Source organism: Rattus norvegicus, chromosome 4 (genome assembly GCF_036323735.1).
Source record: "Rattus norvegicus strain BN/NHsdMcwi chromosome 4, GRCr8, whole genome shotgun sequence".
NCBI classification, from domain to species: Eukaryota; Metazoa; Chordata; class Mammalia; order Rodentia; family Muridae; genus Rattus; species Rattus norvegicus.
The window spans coordinates 114,888,383-114,906,044 of NC_086022.1; the positions used below are offsets into that span (position 1 = coordinate 114,888,383).

General features: G+C 36.8%; 1 protein-coding gene and 1 pseudogene across 4 annotated transcripts in view; one reads left to right on the forward strand and one right to left on the reverse strand.

Annotated features, from left to right (window-relative positions):
• The window catches only part of Lrrtm4 (leucine rich repeat transmembrane neuronal 4), a 790,914-nt gene extending 784,600 nt beyond the window's left edge, over positions 1–6,314 (forward strand). For all 4 annotated transcript variants that reach the window (XM_017592811.3, XM_008763025.4, XM_008763026.4 and 1 more), the window contains one exon: positions 5,165–6,314. In XM_017592811.3, coding sequence (XP_017448300.1) covers positions 5,165–5,386 — 222 coding nt within the window. In that variant the 3' untranslated portion in view covers positions 5,387–6,314. The remainder of the gene's footprint in view (positions 1–5,164) is intronic.
• Positions 6,315–15,237: 8,923 nt separating this feature from the next.
• On the reverse strand, positions 15,238–16,240 carry Ldha-ps9 (lactate dehydrogenase A, pseudogene 9; annotated as a pseudogene).
• Positions 16,241–17,662: the final 1,422 nt, after the last annotated feature.

Here is a 17,662-nt window from a genome sequence, read left to right on the forward strand (position 1 = left end):
AAAGACTGATCTCATTCTTTTTTAAATAAATATTTTCCATAATGATATATTATGGGCAAAGAAGAAATGATTTCTTTTTTCTTTTCTTTTCTTTTCTTTCCCTTTCTGAAAACCAGAAGACACAGTGATGTTTGATAGCCTCCTAATACACAGGATAGGACTGGGAGCCTTGGTTAGAAACTACACAGTTCCAGCCTGTGTCCTGCATCTTTCTGAATGGCAACTGGAAGACCAAAAGGGGCAAGATATGCTTCCAAAACATAGGACAGTGCTGAGCTTAAATGATCTGGAATAGTTGTTCTCAGTGGATTTCTTAAAGATCAGAAAGGATATTCAGTGTTACCTGAGGGCAATGAGACACCAGGGCTGCTCTATTTTTAGAGGATTAGCCAGAAATCAGAAGAATCAAAGTGACCTATAATTAATCATAGGAATGCTTCGTTCCACTCTAACCCACCTCACATGTACTTATAAAATACTAAGGAAGTTTACATGTGACTAATATTCAACTGTACATATAATCTGGAGAAATCAGATCTGTCAAAGAGCATGATGCATTTCTCAGATTCTTGCTATTCTGTGCACCATGCAATTGTCTTTAAATAAAGTAGCACTTTCAGTGCAGCCAATGGGTAGCCAGGCATGCTAATGAGAACATCTTTAAATAGGGTTGTTCTGCTGAGTTTCAAAGTGGAGCCCAGGAGAGCACGAATAGAGCATGGGGACCCTTTTATAAAGTACTAAAAACACATTTACAAAAATACCAAAACTACATTAAAGGGAACTAAAGGACACTTTGTTTTGACTACTGGAAACAACAATCCACACAGGGATCCAGGTGGTTAATGTGCTGTGCATTATTACTATAAAGCACAGGACCTACTCCTCTTTGCTGCTCCAAAACTGCAAATTCAATTGATTACATGGTGCCCCACAGAATAGACTCCAAGAGCAAATGAGCGAATGTTGTTGTTATCCTTTCAAAGCTGCCCAATTCATTCAGCTTTTGATTATTTATTCATTTTGCCATTGCTTATTCTGGAAGAAAAAAATGTTACAGTGGTTCTTTTTTTTTTAATCTCAGAGGAATTTGTTTCAAACACAGTGGCGAAAACGCCATGAGCCCCTGCTTACTGTAGTAAAACATAGTCTAACTGCTGTAACAAAACAAATTTCCTGAGTTCAGAGATGATATGACATATACATCTAGAGGTCTGTGGTTAATAAGGCTCTCTTGATATTTGGGTCAACATGAAGTTGAATATGATGATATTTTAGCTGTGAAATTGTTCTCTTAGATTATATTTTAAACATAAGAGCTTTAAACAAATATGAGAAATTGAACAATGTTGACATATGAGCTGCTAGTTTTCCTCTTTAGATGAACCTATTTGTACAGAGAGCTCATGACCCTATAATTTCCTCTCACACAAAGCTTATGCATGCTTTTTGAGTCCAGTGTCTCCCCCTTATAATGACTAGGGGAAAGATCCTAAGGATAGAAGGCATCAGTAGAGCTACAGCCAGTGCTTCATGTGGGCTTTTGATCACACAGATCTGGCTAATTTGGGAAAAGAAAAAGAATCATTACTTTAAGTGAAAGCATTGGGGGAAGGTTGGCAAGATGGCTCAGCAGGAAGAGGCACTTGCGGACTAGCTTGACGACCTGGGTTTTATATACAGGGACTCTTACGGAAGAAGACAAGAGTTAACTTCTGTAAGTTGTTCTCTGTCCTCCATAACTCTGTTGTAGTAGGCAAAAAAATAAAATAATCTAAATAAATAAATAAATAAATAAATAAATAATAAATAAATAAATAAATAAATATTAGAAAAAAGAAAAAAAAGGAAGGAAGGTACAGAATAAATATTCTGTGCCCAGTGAATGTTTATTTATTTGGAAGTAATTTGGTGATTTTATTTATGGTATGTCATGTCTTCCACATATTAATAACAGAAAGAAGAATGAAAGAAAGAAGATCATAATATTCTTAGGAAGGTCTTTCCACAAATATGTCTCCCTGCTCAATTCCCTGAACAAAGTAACTGCTTCTATTTCTCTGCTTTGTCAGAGTTGTGCTGACCCAAGACATCATCAGTCCTCTACCATCTGACACAACTACAAAATCCCACAGGGAGTTCATTTCCCAAAACAGAAATGACAATGAGTAGTTCATGTCTAGACAGTTTGCTGGCTTATGGAGAAATATTTGAATGGATAAGAAATAAAAATAGGACTGTATATATGACAGAGTAGTTAAGAGTGTTATACTCTGTCTCTTTCAGTAAGCTAGTCTTTGATCAGAGTATTCTAGTCAGCTTGTCTTGTTTGGGGATGTAATCAGATGTCCTACTGAAGTAGAGAGCCTTGAGAATCTGGTCAGTTTGAGGGATGCCCTGAAGCTACTTTAGCTGTTTACTTTCTTTGCTTACGGAGCTTCCCTTCAGAATGGAATATTTCACTTCCTTTTAGAATATCTGTATCTTAAGGGTTTCCCCGCAAGATGTAAGGTTTTATTCCAATCAAAAACACCACATGACAACTGTGTCATGAGTAAAACAACAGAGCTAGCTAGCTAAATAAGCAGGATATGCTTACCCTGAATCTTGCTGCTAAATCCATTCCTTCACTGGTGGAGGAATGTTAGAGCCCATTGCTTTGCATTTCAGCATATACTGAAGACCAGTTGAGACATCTCTAACCTTGTGAATTGAACAACTACAGGATCCTTGAAATTTGCATTGGTAGAAAAAGCTACAGCTGGACCAGAGCCTAGAGGCCATTCTAATGAATCCCCTTGAGAGAGACAGAGAGAACGAGAGAGAGACAGAGACAGAGACAGAGACAGAGACAGAGAGACAGAGAGACAGAGAGACAGAGAGAAATACAGAGAGAGACAGAGAGATAGAGAGAGACAGAGAGATTCACTATAAGTCTTGTTCTTCTAGAGAACCCTGAACATGTTCTATGCACCATTACAGAAGTATAAGGGAAATACTATGGGAATGAACTATTCACTCAAAAGGATATAGGTCAAGGATGTCTACTACCTATACAGAGAGAAAGCTCACAACGGAAAAACAATCCTTCCCCTTCTAAGCCTTCTTTCCCATCAAGGAGCATTGGCAGTCTGTCAGAGAGTGACAGGTATTGAGTAACAGAAAGTGACTTTGCAGAAGTAAGAAACCACAAAGGTAAAACAGAGGTGGAGATGAGACATGAGGGTAAAATCTCTTGAATCATCACCCACAAGCAGCAGAGCAATTGGAGGTTTGTCATCTCAACAAGGAATCAACACCATCAGATTGGTGTGGCAGGTTCAGACAGATGTGCAAGCACAAGATAAAAAAGAATATTCAATTGCAATTTCCTTGTTCTAACTTTGTGAAATGTGCTTCTTTACCAAATATATAGGGTCTAATGAAAAACAATAAAGAAAATTAAGGTGACTACAGTATTTGCAGATTTTCCTATTAACATAATTGCTATAGGCTCACCCAGATTTGTTGCAGTGATAGTCAATAGGGACTTAACTTGTCTTGTCCACTTGAAAACAAAAAATACCATTCATATTTCAAACAGAAAGCTGTACCTGTTCAAATGTTTGTAATATTTTAAGGAACATATTGCTGGAAGTTATCTGCGATATTTTTATTTTACATAAAAGATATATGACCCAAAATGGAGGTTAGAATTAAATGAAATGAGAAGTACAGATGAAAGGTAAAGCATGCATATAATCTATACATTTTGTATTAGGAACAGATTCCAAAGGAGAGAATCAATTTGTGGTACTATAACTTGGTCAAAAATGCAAGGTAAGGGAGATCGTAATACCTATGGGGTACCGAATAAAGCTGTTGAACTAAACTGATATAAATTCAAGCTGTCTTGGTAAATACTTATATTTATACCCATAAAAAATGTTACTCTTAGCCTTAGTCAGGTAATCCTCTCTTTCTAGTAAATAGTAATAAATGCAGAGAGGCTTGAGATTAAGGAATGGCTGAGTACTCAACTCTCAACAAGGCAATTGTATGATCATTTCAAAGGCCCAGGTACTCTGCAAAAGAAGGGCAAGGAATACTGTAACAGTCATAAGATAAAGAGAAAGGCTGTGAAAAGCCTTCTTCTAGTAAAGACACAGACATTGAAAACATGGACTCAGAGCAGCTATGGTTACCTACCCTGAGTCTATAGAAGAATGGGTCCATCATCAGGTAGGAATTGGGGGAGTCCCACATCTCACTTCTGAACTACATGCTACTGATTCATGTAGACAGAGACAAATTTTCTTCCGTTGTGTACCCACTAGTGACCCTATTAAGCTATACCAAATAGATCCAATCCAGTGCCTACATAGATGGCTCTGGTTAAACTAAATAGGTCACAAGACAAAAAATAAAAGTCATGAGTCTGCTCCAGAGTAAGGATGTGGGAAGTAGAAGTAAACAGAACACATTATATGCATGTTTGAAATTATCTGTGAAAAAAGTGGTCAATTAAAAATAAAGAAAAAGACTGGCATATACAAATAAACTACATATAAAAACATAAAATGCAATGAAAAAATATATATCATGTACATATATATCATGTATATTATATACACATGCTTATAATCATGTATTCAAACACATAATATATAGTAGACATATGAGGCATATACAAAGAATTGCACACATCAGTATAAACATTTGATTGTTACATATACATTCTTTTGCCCCTTACTTTTGACTTGACTTATCATGCCATACTGTAACAGGTCTTCCTCATTTTTGTAGCATGTGCATTCATGTAGGCTGTGAATTACTTTTAATAGTATAATAGGGTAAGCACAGAAGTTTCTACATATATATGATATATGTTGTCCATGTTCATAGACATTTAGGTTATTCTAACCTCTTTTTGATCTGTCAACTAAGAGTAAAATAAAAAATCAAAACATTAAATATACATTATATATGAATCTGTGCACAAAGTATGTATGAATTATGATATCCAAAAAGTAACAATAATTATTTTTGTTAAATTGGTATTTTCAAGAAACAGATGACTTGAGCATCAGGGAAAACAAAATATACTATTTTAAAACTAATTTAAAAGCTAATACTTTTAAAGCTAATTACTAAACATTTGCTTTTTTCTGTTTCTCATGTACAGATGCCCCACCATGTGAAGCCCTTGCCGTATTACAGCTATGATCAACCAGTGATTGGGTACTGCCAAGCCCACCAGCCCCTTCACATCAACAAGGCATATGAAGCTGTGTCCATAGAGCAGGACGACAGCCCCAGTTTGGAGCTTGGGAGAGACCACAGCTTCATCGCCACCATAGCCAGGTCGGCTGCACCTGCCATTTACCTGGAGAGAATAACAAACTAACAGCAAAGCTAACTTCTTGATGAAGAGCTCACAGGGAAAGGGAGGCCTCCACCACAGAGGAGATGAGGTGTCCGGCTCAAGAGTTCAATGATCCTGTACAGAAGTTTAAGGACTAGTGAGAAGCAAACCCCAAACTGCTTATGAAGTTGGGCAGCTGATGAACCTGCCATCGACCCGGGAGGACACAGAACTTCTTTGCTTTAAAACACAAAACAAATACAAGCACTCCCGGATGTAAATAGTCAAGAGTGTTAAGTTCTTATAAAAATAGATTTCACCCTAGCTATCTATAGGTTTGTTTGTATATTTGATTTTTCTACAATGCATGGTTCCTGGGCTGGAGAACCACAGTGGGGAGGGTGGGAATTTTGGGGAAACAACACAATTTTTCTTGTAAGGTGTGCATAACACTCACAGACCTTTTCCCCTATGTTTTCATTTTATTTTTCCTTTAAAATCTGGTTTTACCCTTTTATTTGTTTTATTTTTCTTAATTTCCTGGTTGAGTGACTTTCTACTTCTCAATATCAGTACCTACATGGTACCAAAAGAAGATTTGTTTTTTGCATTGACCTAAAGTAAAGAAAGTTGACTACAACGTTCAATAAACTACTGGAATGAGTTAAATACATCGAAGTGTATATTCACTCAATACACATTATAGACAATATTAGGAGCTCTGGTTTCTTCCCTCATCTGTATCAACCATGATAGCCCGACCTGTGAACACATGGATGGGGACGAACCTGCGTACTACCCTCAATGAAGAGAGCGGCTCTGTGAACAATGGCCATGATTCCTGTGGATGGCACTGTCATGGGATGAATTTCTAAATTCAAAATGATGTGTAATATTGCTTTTAAATTTAATTATCACATAGCTTTTGTGTAATTTTTATCAATAAAAGAAAAAATGTTGAAAAATAAAATATATTATTTTGCGGTTGGTATACCATAGCTCATCTTCATGTGCGTGGAATGTTTCTACTTGATATCAGAGTAATAATGTAGGAATATACTAGGGTTTTGTTTGATTGGTTGGTAGGTTGGAATTTTGGGTTTTGTTGTTGTTGTATTGTCATTGTTTGTATTGTTTTTTCTGTGTCCCATGGTCAGGTAGGTAAACATTAATAAGTCCAGAAAATATATATGAAATATATGTTTAAAATTTATTTAGAGGTATCCTTACTCTAAAAATATGCAACATGAGAAAAATGTACCAATGGGAGAATTACAGAATATGTGATCTTAGAGGAAAGACAGAGCCATTAGTAATCACACAAAAAAAAAACAAATCCAGTCATTTTTTAAAATCATCTTTCAAAGGAAATAATGAGGACTAGAAAGATGGTTCATTAGTTAAGAATGCTTGCTGCTTCTGCAGAGGACAGGGTTTTACTTCCAGAACACACATCTGGCTACTCACAGTCTTCTGTAATTCTAGCTACAGGGCAATCCAACACATTCTCCATAAGCTCCTGTATCCAGATATACTTACCTACTCATATACAGATACACGTTCATATGCCCAAAAATGTAAAATAAAGTCACCCAAAGGAACCTAACATACAGTCACACCACTCTCTCTTTTGTCATCAGGGAGCTGATGTAACACGCCAGCAATTCTCCAGTCCACCCAATGGATACTTTCCTGAAGGAGTCTGGGGTTCAGTTGGAATAGTTTTATTCTTAAACCAACATGAAGCTATGATGTTTATGGTATTTAGTAAGGCAACTTTTACATGTTACGGTGTGGTAATAGACAGCAATTTCAATAGACATCTTTAAGAACTAATCCTAAACTCAGAAACTAACTGTAAATCAGCTTTTAAATTAAAACCAATATATCAAAGTTTGAGATAACTACAAAAAGCAAATTAGAGTATCAAACATGGATTTCCTTTTCAACATCACTCTATTTGAATACCATTCTAAAATACAATTGAAGTTGCCTCTGCTTTAAGTGAGAAAATGCCAATTGTCATATTACAGGAAAATTCAGCCAAGACAGCTTTCATTTTCACATTGAAAAGTGTCATTATTACCAAACTCTTCTACCTTTCTGTTAATATTTATTATTCAAATGATATGTATTTTCTTCACCATGAATACAAAAAGAGTTTGCCATGGGTTTAAAAGTTAAACATAATTCTTCCCTGTTGTGACTTTGGTTTTAAAATTTGACCAATAAATTTGAAGCTCATCTTCCCAAATTAAAATGATTTTTTTTGGTAGGGATGGGTAACTTTCCAAAGTGGGAGGATTTTTTTCAAACATTGATACTCTCTTCTCTATGTGATGCCATCTGGCATACCACTTATTACAACTGATTTTCATATAAAAAATCTTGATCAATGTTGGCTTTGATTAGTTTATTTCTATGTCTTACAACAAAAACCATAACAAATAGAGATTTTCCTCCTGTTATTTAAAATTATTATACTTGGCCAACCATTGCCTAAAGTCAAACATAAACAGTGAGGTGAACTGTTATGGAAACAGACAGCATTGTGAAAATATTATAGAGCTTCTACACATGAAATTTTCCAATGAGCTTTTTAATTTGCATTTCATTTGCATGTGACAGAGTAAGCTTGCATTGAGTTTTGCAAATGTGTTGAAGCTTAGAACAGGTAAACAAGAAAACACCAGAAAGCAACTTCACTTGAATAATCCTGGAGAAATTTTTAAATGCAAAATTTAGGCCCTGATATTATATAATGGACAGACTAAGTTTTCAAAGAAAATGAGGTCCTTTAAAAGAAAACGGTGATATTTCATTGGAGGGCTTGAAAAATCTAACATTGTATTATTTATTCTGTAAAAAAAAATAAAGATCATTCTAGAAGCCATTCAGCCTACACTGCCTATACTGCCATCAAGATATCTCCTGGTCAGGGCAAATTTGCCTATGTGGCTCACATTTCTGGTCCTTTCCAGTGCTTAGCTATGGAGATTGAATGTCTGAGAGAGCTGCATATTCCTCTACTTAGAAGAGATAGATGGTGCTGAAGAGTGACTCCAGGTAATATAGACATTTTTCCACTGTCTTTTAGATGCTAAAAATTATGTTCATTCTACTTAGTTTTCATGTAGGAATGTTAGAGAGTCCTACCAAAGAAAGTCTATTCTTGTTCAAAGCTCTTCTTACAAGAGATCTGGTTTTATACTAGATTGATTATTGGATAGTAGAAAGGTCTACAGTCTCATCCCTTTGAAGGTCTGTAGCAATATTTCACATAGGACCTTCGGAGACTGATGACATAAATTATAAGAAATTTTACTTGCAGGATTCTGGAGAAAGGCCAAGCATTTTCTAAAATAAAGCATATATATATATATATATATGCTTTATTTAATATATATTTTTATATAATATATATAATTCTAATGAGTTTTATTCGATGATGGAGCAATGATAACAATGGATGGAGGCTTCAGGAAGATGACTTTATAAGTATCTCTTTGGCCTTATCTTACATTTTATCTACTTCTGAGTAAACGACATGTCTATATTGCTACAAAATAGACATGACACTGCGGAAATGCTAAATATACAGTATTCCAATCTTAAATATTTCCATTTTACGAACCGTCCAAAAATATATAAATAAATAAACAAGCAAATTTTCATTAGCAACTACTTAGTTTGCTACTCAGTGGCATAACAAAACCAGCAGCAGCAACCAGAACAAAAACATATCACAGATGGACATCCAGGAAGGAAAGTAGTGATATAATGATGGGATGAATGTACGCTTTGCTGGCCCAGACAGACTTAGAATGTGTTGTCAGAATCACAAGCAGAATAAGCAGACGATGGCACATTGTGCAAGTCATTGTACATGTCATTGATCAATAAGTAACTGAAAGTTGGATTTAAGTGAGGCCACATACTGGATCATCTCCAAGCCTATAAAGCTGGAGAAAGGCAAGTATAATCAGTTTCTGTCTGCTGTCTAAGCCTTGGATAATACAAGCAGTATTGACAGTGGAAAGTGTTGCATGTGAAGCTATGACTTTTAGGGCACTGGCTTACCAAGGTCTTCTCAATGTCTTATTCCTGCAGCCATCTAACTCTGAAGTCATGTGGCTTCAGAACACATCCTGAGTTAAACTTGAAGACTCATTTGCACTGCTCCTGTTATATAACCTTTAATATGGAGGTGCTCAACGGGCAAAAATTCTAACATTCAGGTTCTCTACCAGTAAAATTAACATTTAAATCAGACAAAGTTCTCTTCAACAGGGAGGGATGTTGTGGCCCAGCATTTCTATACTGAAGTTTTCTACCTCTTATTTTTCTAGTTCTGAGTTCTCCCTTGATACAACCCTAGAATCTGGGCTTCTTGAAAGCTGAATGCCATTTTTCTCTTGACTATGTTCTCACACATCTGATTTCTGCCTGTATCTTGCAATATATTCTCACTGAACCAGCTTTGCTGAATTCTCAATAATATTCTCTTCCTCACATACCCGAGCATGTCCTGTTGGCTACTGTCTTAGTCACTGTTCTATTTCTGTGAAGAGACGCCATGACCAAGGCAACTGTTATAAAAAAAAGTATTCAATTGGAGGTTTGTTTACAGTTTCAAAGGATAGACTCTTATCATTGTAGTGGGCAGCATGGTGCCTTGCATGGTGCAGAAACAGTAGCTGAGAGCTACATCCTGATCTGCAGGCTGAGAAAGACTGGACTTAGCATGGATTTTTGAAAACCTAAAAGTTCACCAATGACACACCTTTTAAAACAAGATCACACCTCCTAATAATACCTCCTAATAATTGTAATCCCTATACACAGTTCTACTCCCTGGTAACTAAGCATTCAAATATGTGCCCGTATATGGGCTATTATTATTACTATTATTATTATTATTATTATTATTGAAAACACCACAGCCGTGTTCACTCCCTATTGATCTCCCTCCTGGCTAGCTACTCTCTTCATCCTGTAGATGAGAGCCAATGAATTTTGAGTTTCTATACTTCTAGTATGCAAATTTAGAGGTTGTCAAATATTAACACATCATGAAATAGTGTTTAAAAAAAAGTTGGTGTTCTCTATGTCCAAATGTCTGAGTTTTTGAGTCTAGATTAAGATCCTAGAATCACTCTAACAAGACCCCAGCAAATCCTAAGATTGTTGATATGAATGGGGCTAACTCTGTATAAGGACTCATAGTCCATACTAATATTTTCTAGCTATATAATTTTAAATGAATATTAAAGATAAAGACTAATTAATACAAATTATGGCAACTGTACACTTATGAACATTTTCTAAAATATGCATCTAGCACCAATAATTAATGTGATTTTATGAAAACCATTAAACAAAATACAAACATTAGCAAATGTAATACTTTAAAAAAAACAGAACTATTCCATTAAAGCACATTGAATGATATTCAACCCTGGCTTTTCTAAATCTGTTCTAGTATAGTAGTCTTCTTTAATTCCATATTAACTAAATCCCTAAGAACTAATTTCCTGTACAACTCATTTTGGAAAGGCTGATTTAAGGAATACATTTCTTTTGGCCATAAAGAAAATTATACACCTTAGCAGATAGCTGTTTCCTCATTTGCAAGTGACGCAGTGTTCTCAGTTTTCTGAAATTCATTCAGGCTTTCTTATTTAAATCAGAGACTCCATGTATTTTAAACTAATAATAAATTAAATGTCAAATCAATCTTGGTTAAGTGAGAATGAATAATTAAAATGACAAGAACTTGCTATGAAGAATTGGAAACAGATCTCCCTGAATAGGAGGAGCCCTAGTTTTCTGGATGAAATTGGCTCGTGGTTATGACTATGAAAACCACTTCAGCATGATTATACATCACCAAGGGCTACAGAGGAGTATGAAGAACATTTGGGTGCTAAATTCTAACCAGTCACCAGCCTCTGGTGTTACAGTACTAGGTGTTACAGTTTGCTGCTCCAGCATTTCTGGGCATGGAGGTGCTAGATGATGAGAAAATACATCCCTTGGCTCCTCCTGCCTAAGGCAATTTTTAAATTGTTGTTTAGGTAATAGTTTAATTACAGAATTTATTTCTATCCTTTCCTCCTTCTGTACCTCTCATATAGTCCTCTCTGCTTTCCTTAAAATTCATGGTCTCGTTTTTCATTGTTATTGCATATATATATGTATATGTCTATATATGCATATTCACAAATATAACCTGTTCCGTCCATATAATATTATTTGTATATATGTTTTCAGAGCTGACAGTTTGGCGTTGGACAACCAGTTGGTGTGTTCTTCTCTAGGGAATACCACCTCTCCCACTCACATTCTTCCTCAATTGCCTATAGTTCTTTGCTAAGGTTGAGGAGTCATGGGCATCCAGTTTAGCATATTCATTGGTGTTATCCAAGATGGCAGACTTGATGTGAAAGAGGATTTTAGGGGCTAACCTAGTTTGCTGTTATTTAAACCTGGCCAAAAAGAGCTTGGGGAAGAAAGGGCTATTTCATCTTCTATTTCACAGTCCATCACAGGAAAACCATAGCAAGAACCAAAGGCAAATATTCCAAGTTTTAACACCTGAGTTGGATCCTGAAGTATCCATATCCAAAGCCAGGTGTGGTATTTTATTCTTTCTTAATAATCCCATGTCTGTGAAGGTAAAGTCTTCTTTTTCTCTGGGGCTCAATGTCAACCAGCTTAGTATAACTAGTAAGTTTGGGACAGTGAAAAGACTTGTCTCAGTCAAAAATAAGGTGAAGAATATCGGAGTCACAATGGTTGAACTTGTCCTATGCCCACATGTGCACACAACATAATAAAGAAAAACACAAGAAGTAAGGCCTCTCATATTAACTTTATCTGTTCATTCAAAATGATATAAACTGCATAAAAATAGCATGATTCTAGCTCAGTGCAGATTAAAAAAGGTTCTTAAATTATTATTATTTTTAAACCAAGAGTCAGATGAGGACTATTCTCTGGGAAGAAAAACATTCACACTATCAGAATCCTTGAGTTCGCTTGTATCTAGGGAGATTCTGTTTTGATTTTAGATAATAAAGTGAAATCCTCCTCAGCTAACCCTGAGATAAAGATTTAGTCAAGCAAGTGTGCCAATCAGCTCTGACTGCCCTAACAAAATATATAATCCTGAAAAGCACACATGTATTTTGCCATTGCCAGGCAGTCCAAAGTCAAGGTTCCTGCATCCTGGTTTCTGATGCTGGCTTTCCTCCTGGTTGCTGACAAGTACCTTTTCTTAGAGTCCCCACTGGGAAGGCAAAAAGAAGAGACACTGCTCATGTCTTCTCTCAGTAATCACATCTCCACCCCCAGGAAATCATTTAACCTTAACTGCCTCCTTAGAAGTCCTGTCTCTACATAGGAGTTACAAACTTCAATACAGAGATTTTAGAACACAATTCAATTCATAGCAATCAGTAAAGCAAAAACAGATAAACAAGCAAAGAGCTTCAGTACCTATTAGAACAGTGGTTCTTAACCTGTGGGTCATGACCAGTTTGGGGAATCAAAGGATCCTTCCACAGAATCGAATATGAGATGTCCTGCATATCAGCTATTTATATTATGATTCATAACGGTAGCAAAATTTCAATTAGCAATGAAATAATATTATGGTTGGAGAGGTCACCACAGCATGAAGAACTGTATTAGAGGGTTACAGGATAAGAAAGGTTAAGAAGCACTGCATTAGAGCAATCCATATGATTTCAAAACAGAAATATAGTTAAGAGAAGTGCATTGTAGAAGATATCACCTGAAATAAAGACATTCCCCTTGGAAATTTGAGACAATCTGAATGCATTGATAAGGAAAATTACACTGTTTATTTCCTGGTTTAGTTATATGTGATTTTAAAGTATTTCTTAAGATCATACTGGAAGTAAATTAGCTACATTTTCTAGACAATTTTAATATTTAAAAGGACTTGTGACATTGAGAACAAGACAATGTTCCAAGCTGATTTTGTACAAGTCCCACACTATGTCTTATACCAAAAGGGATACAAGGTCAAGTAACGCTAAAAAATGATTACTTTTTACTACTCCATGCAGATATCCCAACTGCATTAATATATTAAAAGCTCTTTAGTAAGTAACCCAGTTTAATTCAGAACTTCCAAATTATTAGATTTTGGAATATACTTCTCCAAAATAAAAGCTATGGAGAACCTGTAGATTTTGCTTTCCACAGGAAACATTTGGGAATACATTCTACATCTGTTAATGGGCTCACCTAGGGAAGGGAAGTAGGACCATTAATGTGGGCATAAACACTAACACCACCAGTGGAACTTTCTGAGAACATTCAGTTCTAAATAGGTATTTAATCTTTCATCTAAACTACGTATTTAAATCTGTGTCCACAGTGTACTGCATATCTAAAGTCTCATTTCCTATTTTGGTTAAACCAAACTGAAGACATTCTTTTTTTTTAAATCATTTTATCAAAGTTTGAGAATTTGATATATTATATTTTTATCCTTACTTCTTCAAAGATTCACTTCACCACGTAACTTTGTGCCCTTATTTATTTTCTGAATTCATGGAGTCTCATTAGCACTCCCTGTACACAGGTGTGTAGCCACACCTAATAGGTGTGGACCTATTAGGGGCCACAGGCTTAAAGAAAAATCACTCTCCCTTTCCTGAAAGCACTTAACTACCAGTAGTTCCTGAGCAGGTGAAGGACTTTGCACACACCTTTCTTCCATGTTATATTAGACTTGAACTTCACAAGCCTTGTGCATACTGACACAACAACTGTGAGTTTATATATCCAACTGGACTGCTATATACATAAAAGTTTCCACTTCCTTTGGCTTTTATAATATACCTATTTCTTCTACCCCATAGATTCCTGAGCCTTAGGAAGCAGGGGTATGTTATAGATGTCTGATTTATAGTAAAGCACTATACATTTACTTTTTCTCGTACATTGATCAGTTGTGGTTATCTGTGTTAATCTCATCTACTATGACAATGATGTTTCTCTGATGTGTGAGATAGGCATTAGAAGTCACCTCAATACTTTTATGGATTAGCAGAAATATAGAAATAGGTTCATTCTTGTGGCCCACCTGTCTAGTTACAGGTTCTTGAGTGAAGCATGGTTTTTATCTTGTAGAATGAACCTTAAATGAAACTGAAAAATGATTGGTTAATACCATGACCTTTGTACCATTATTGCACCAGTGTGAATTATCCAGCTAGGTAGGTTGTTAATGCAGCTGGTGGGGTTCACTACCAGATACGATTGATGGTTGCTTAATTTACAACTTGAAATTTTACAGTGTAGAGAGGAGAACATTTAGATGCTAGGAATTGTATGTGAATTCTGAAATGAATAACTAATTTTTTTCATTGTTCAAGGTTTATTTGGTGTTTCCATTGGCATGACATTTGAGTGGTTGGTTCCAAAATCCATAACCAGATCTTACATTTCACATAATATTTCAATGTATACTACAGCACATATAATACATAAAATATCCTGTACAACATTTATGTACAAGATATGCATAATGGACTTACACACTGGAGCCAAGTTATGATTAACTGGGAACTCATTGGCCTAGGCATGTTGGTGAGGGTGAGTAGTGCAACAATTCTGCAGGCTCCCAAGGTAATCAAAGCCTGCAAACAGTTGGCAGTGTTTCTTGGAGACAGTGGAACTAACCAGGTTACCACTACACAAGTACACAAGCAGCAGGGTAGAGCTGTGGGAACTGAGATTTTCCTCAGACCACGTCAATACATCTGGACTAACCACAGCTCAGATGAGAAGTGTGTGGTCTCCATAGAAACCGTGCTGCAGCCTGGACGGTGAAGTGCTAGGACACTGGAAAGACTTTAGAATTGCAACTCCTTCTGGATTCCCCAGAGGGTATCTGCACTCTTCTTCAGTCGGGCCTCCTCCTCAGGAGTCAGTGTCACCTTCACAATATCGGAGATTCTATTTTGTCCATTGATACAAGGGGCAATGAGGAAGACATCATCTTTGATTCCATAGAGACCCTTAGTCATGATGGAAATGGGATGCCCCCGCCTAAGGTTCTTCATTATGCTCTCAGCCAAGTGTGCCAAAGAGAGGTCAATGGCCTAGGACGTGTAAACTTTCAGCTTGATCACCTCGTATGCACTGTCAATACATGCTTGTGAACATCCTTCCACTACTCCTTGTCTGTATCTGTGCCCAGTTCTGAGTTCAGAGACTTTAGGGAGATGCCAGCGATGTTTACACTACTCCACACAGGCACACTGGAATCACCAGGCTCTCCTAGGACCCACCCATGACAGTTCATTGGGTGAACTCCCAGCCTTTCTCCCATCAGGTAATGGAACCAAGCTGAATCCAGATTGCAACCACTTCCAATAACTCTGCTTTTGGGAAAGACGTTGATTTTCCAAACCTTGTAGGTCAAGATATCCACTGGCTTTGAGACAATGAACAACTTGCAATGTGAGCATTCACAATGTAGGGAATGATGAACTTGAAGATGGGGTTCATGTTTTGCTGGACCAAATTGAGTTAGCTCTCTCCCTCTTGCTGACGGGCCCCGGTTATGATAATGACCAGCTTGGAGTTTGCAGTCACAGTATAGTCTTTGCTAAAGACAATATTTGGTGTTTTAAGGAAAAGGTTGCCATGCTGGAGATTTATCATCTCTCCCTTCAGCTTCTCTTCCATGACATCAACAAAGGCAAGCTCATATGACAAATCCTTCATTAAGATACTGATGGCACTAGCCATGTCAAAAGCACCGACCCCAACAACTGCAGTCTTGTTCTGGGGGACCTGTTTCTCCTTAAGAAGATTTACAATTAGCTGGTCCTTGAGGGTTGAAGTCTCAGACTTTGAATGATTGGCGATAACTAAAATTTTAACAAAAGGGAGATTCAAATAGAATAAATAGCATTCCTTTCCAAAACCGAAGTTACTGTATCAGCAGAAGTGTAATAAGTTTATTTTCCTATATACAAAAGTCAAACAGGTCATATTGTTTAGGGTATAAAATTTGAGCTAAGCAACTTTATTAATAACTAATAGTACTCCCAGCTCATCAGCTCTGTTCTATGAGGAATTACACTATACCAGGAAAATTGTGCAGACAAGGAGGTGACCAATTGTTTTCTACCATAGGCATGACAGTGGGGAAGGACTGGCAGAATGGAGGAACGAGAAGTACTGCATGAAGGTCACTAAGAGCAACAATCAGGCCAAAGCTAAGAAAGAGCATGAATTACTCAAGGAGTGAGACTATCTTGAGTAAGGGATCTAGTACAGTCTGAAACTGGAGATTTATTGAGACTATGAATTGGTCCATGCATAGGCCACTGTGCCAAAGAATTTGGACATGGTCATGGGGAATACAGAGCATAGATTACCACCAAATAGGGGTCATAGATGACTGTTAAGGCTGAGATAAACATACTTTAGATTCAGTAGAAAGTTTACGTGGAAGGATGAGCCAGAGCTTCGGAAACCAAACAAGAGTAACTTTGCTGTAGCATTCAAACAATGGTGAAAGGCTTTTAATGAAAACTCCTATGGAAATTAAGTGCACACAAAAATACTGAGAGTATTATACGTATATACAGGATTTTCCATCCACTGCTTATTTCTCCCATGATATTTTTTCTCATTATAGATGTTTATGAGTCTCCATGTAGTTACTGGGGTTAAACTCAGGTCCTCTGGAAGAGCAGCCAACACTTTTACCCTCTGAGCCATCTCTCCAGCTTTTCCACAATGATATTTATATCAAATATCCTTCTCCCATATTTATATCTAATATCTTAAAAAATTAAAAAAGACACTTTAGCTCCAGTTAGGATACATTACATTACTTTGATAGAGTGAAAAAACCCTGTTTGACTGTAGCAGAGCTGTCTTCACCCACGATATGACTGTACGCTAATGTGACTGGAGATCACTTCTTAGCCAGACTTGTTATTTTTCCCTACAGTCCTACAGTTCAATAGGCAGAGGGGGAGTCCTGAAGCCTTTTTCTTTTGGTGCCAAAAAGTGGAAACACTTGCTTACTTACAGTCCTGACATGGCCTAGCATCACCACCCAGGTACATACATGTCGAGCTAGCTTCCATAAGTCCTGATCTCCCAGGACTATGTTTCTGGGACTATAGGATCCTGACTATGAGCCTTGAGAAAGGCTCAATTTGTGTGTTACCTGATCCCTTTCAGACCTCGGAATATGTCAGATGGCGCCCATGCTGAGGTACCACCTTCAAATATATCAAACAATTCAAAAATATT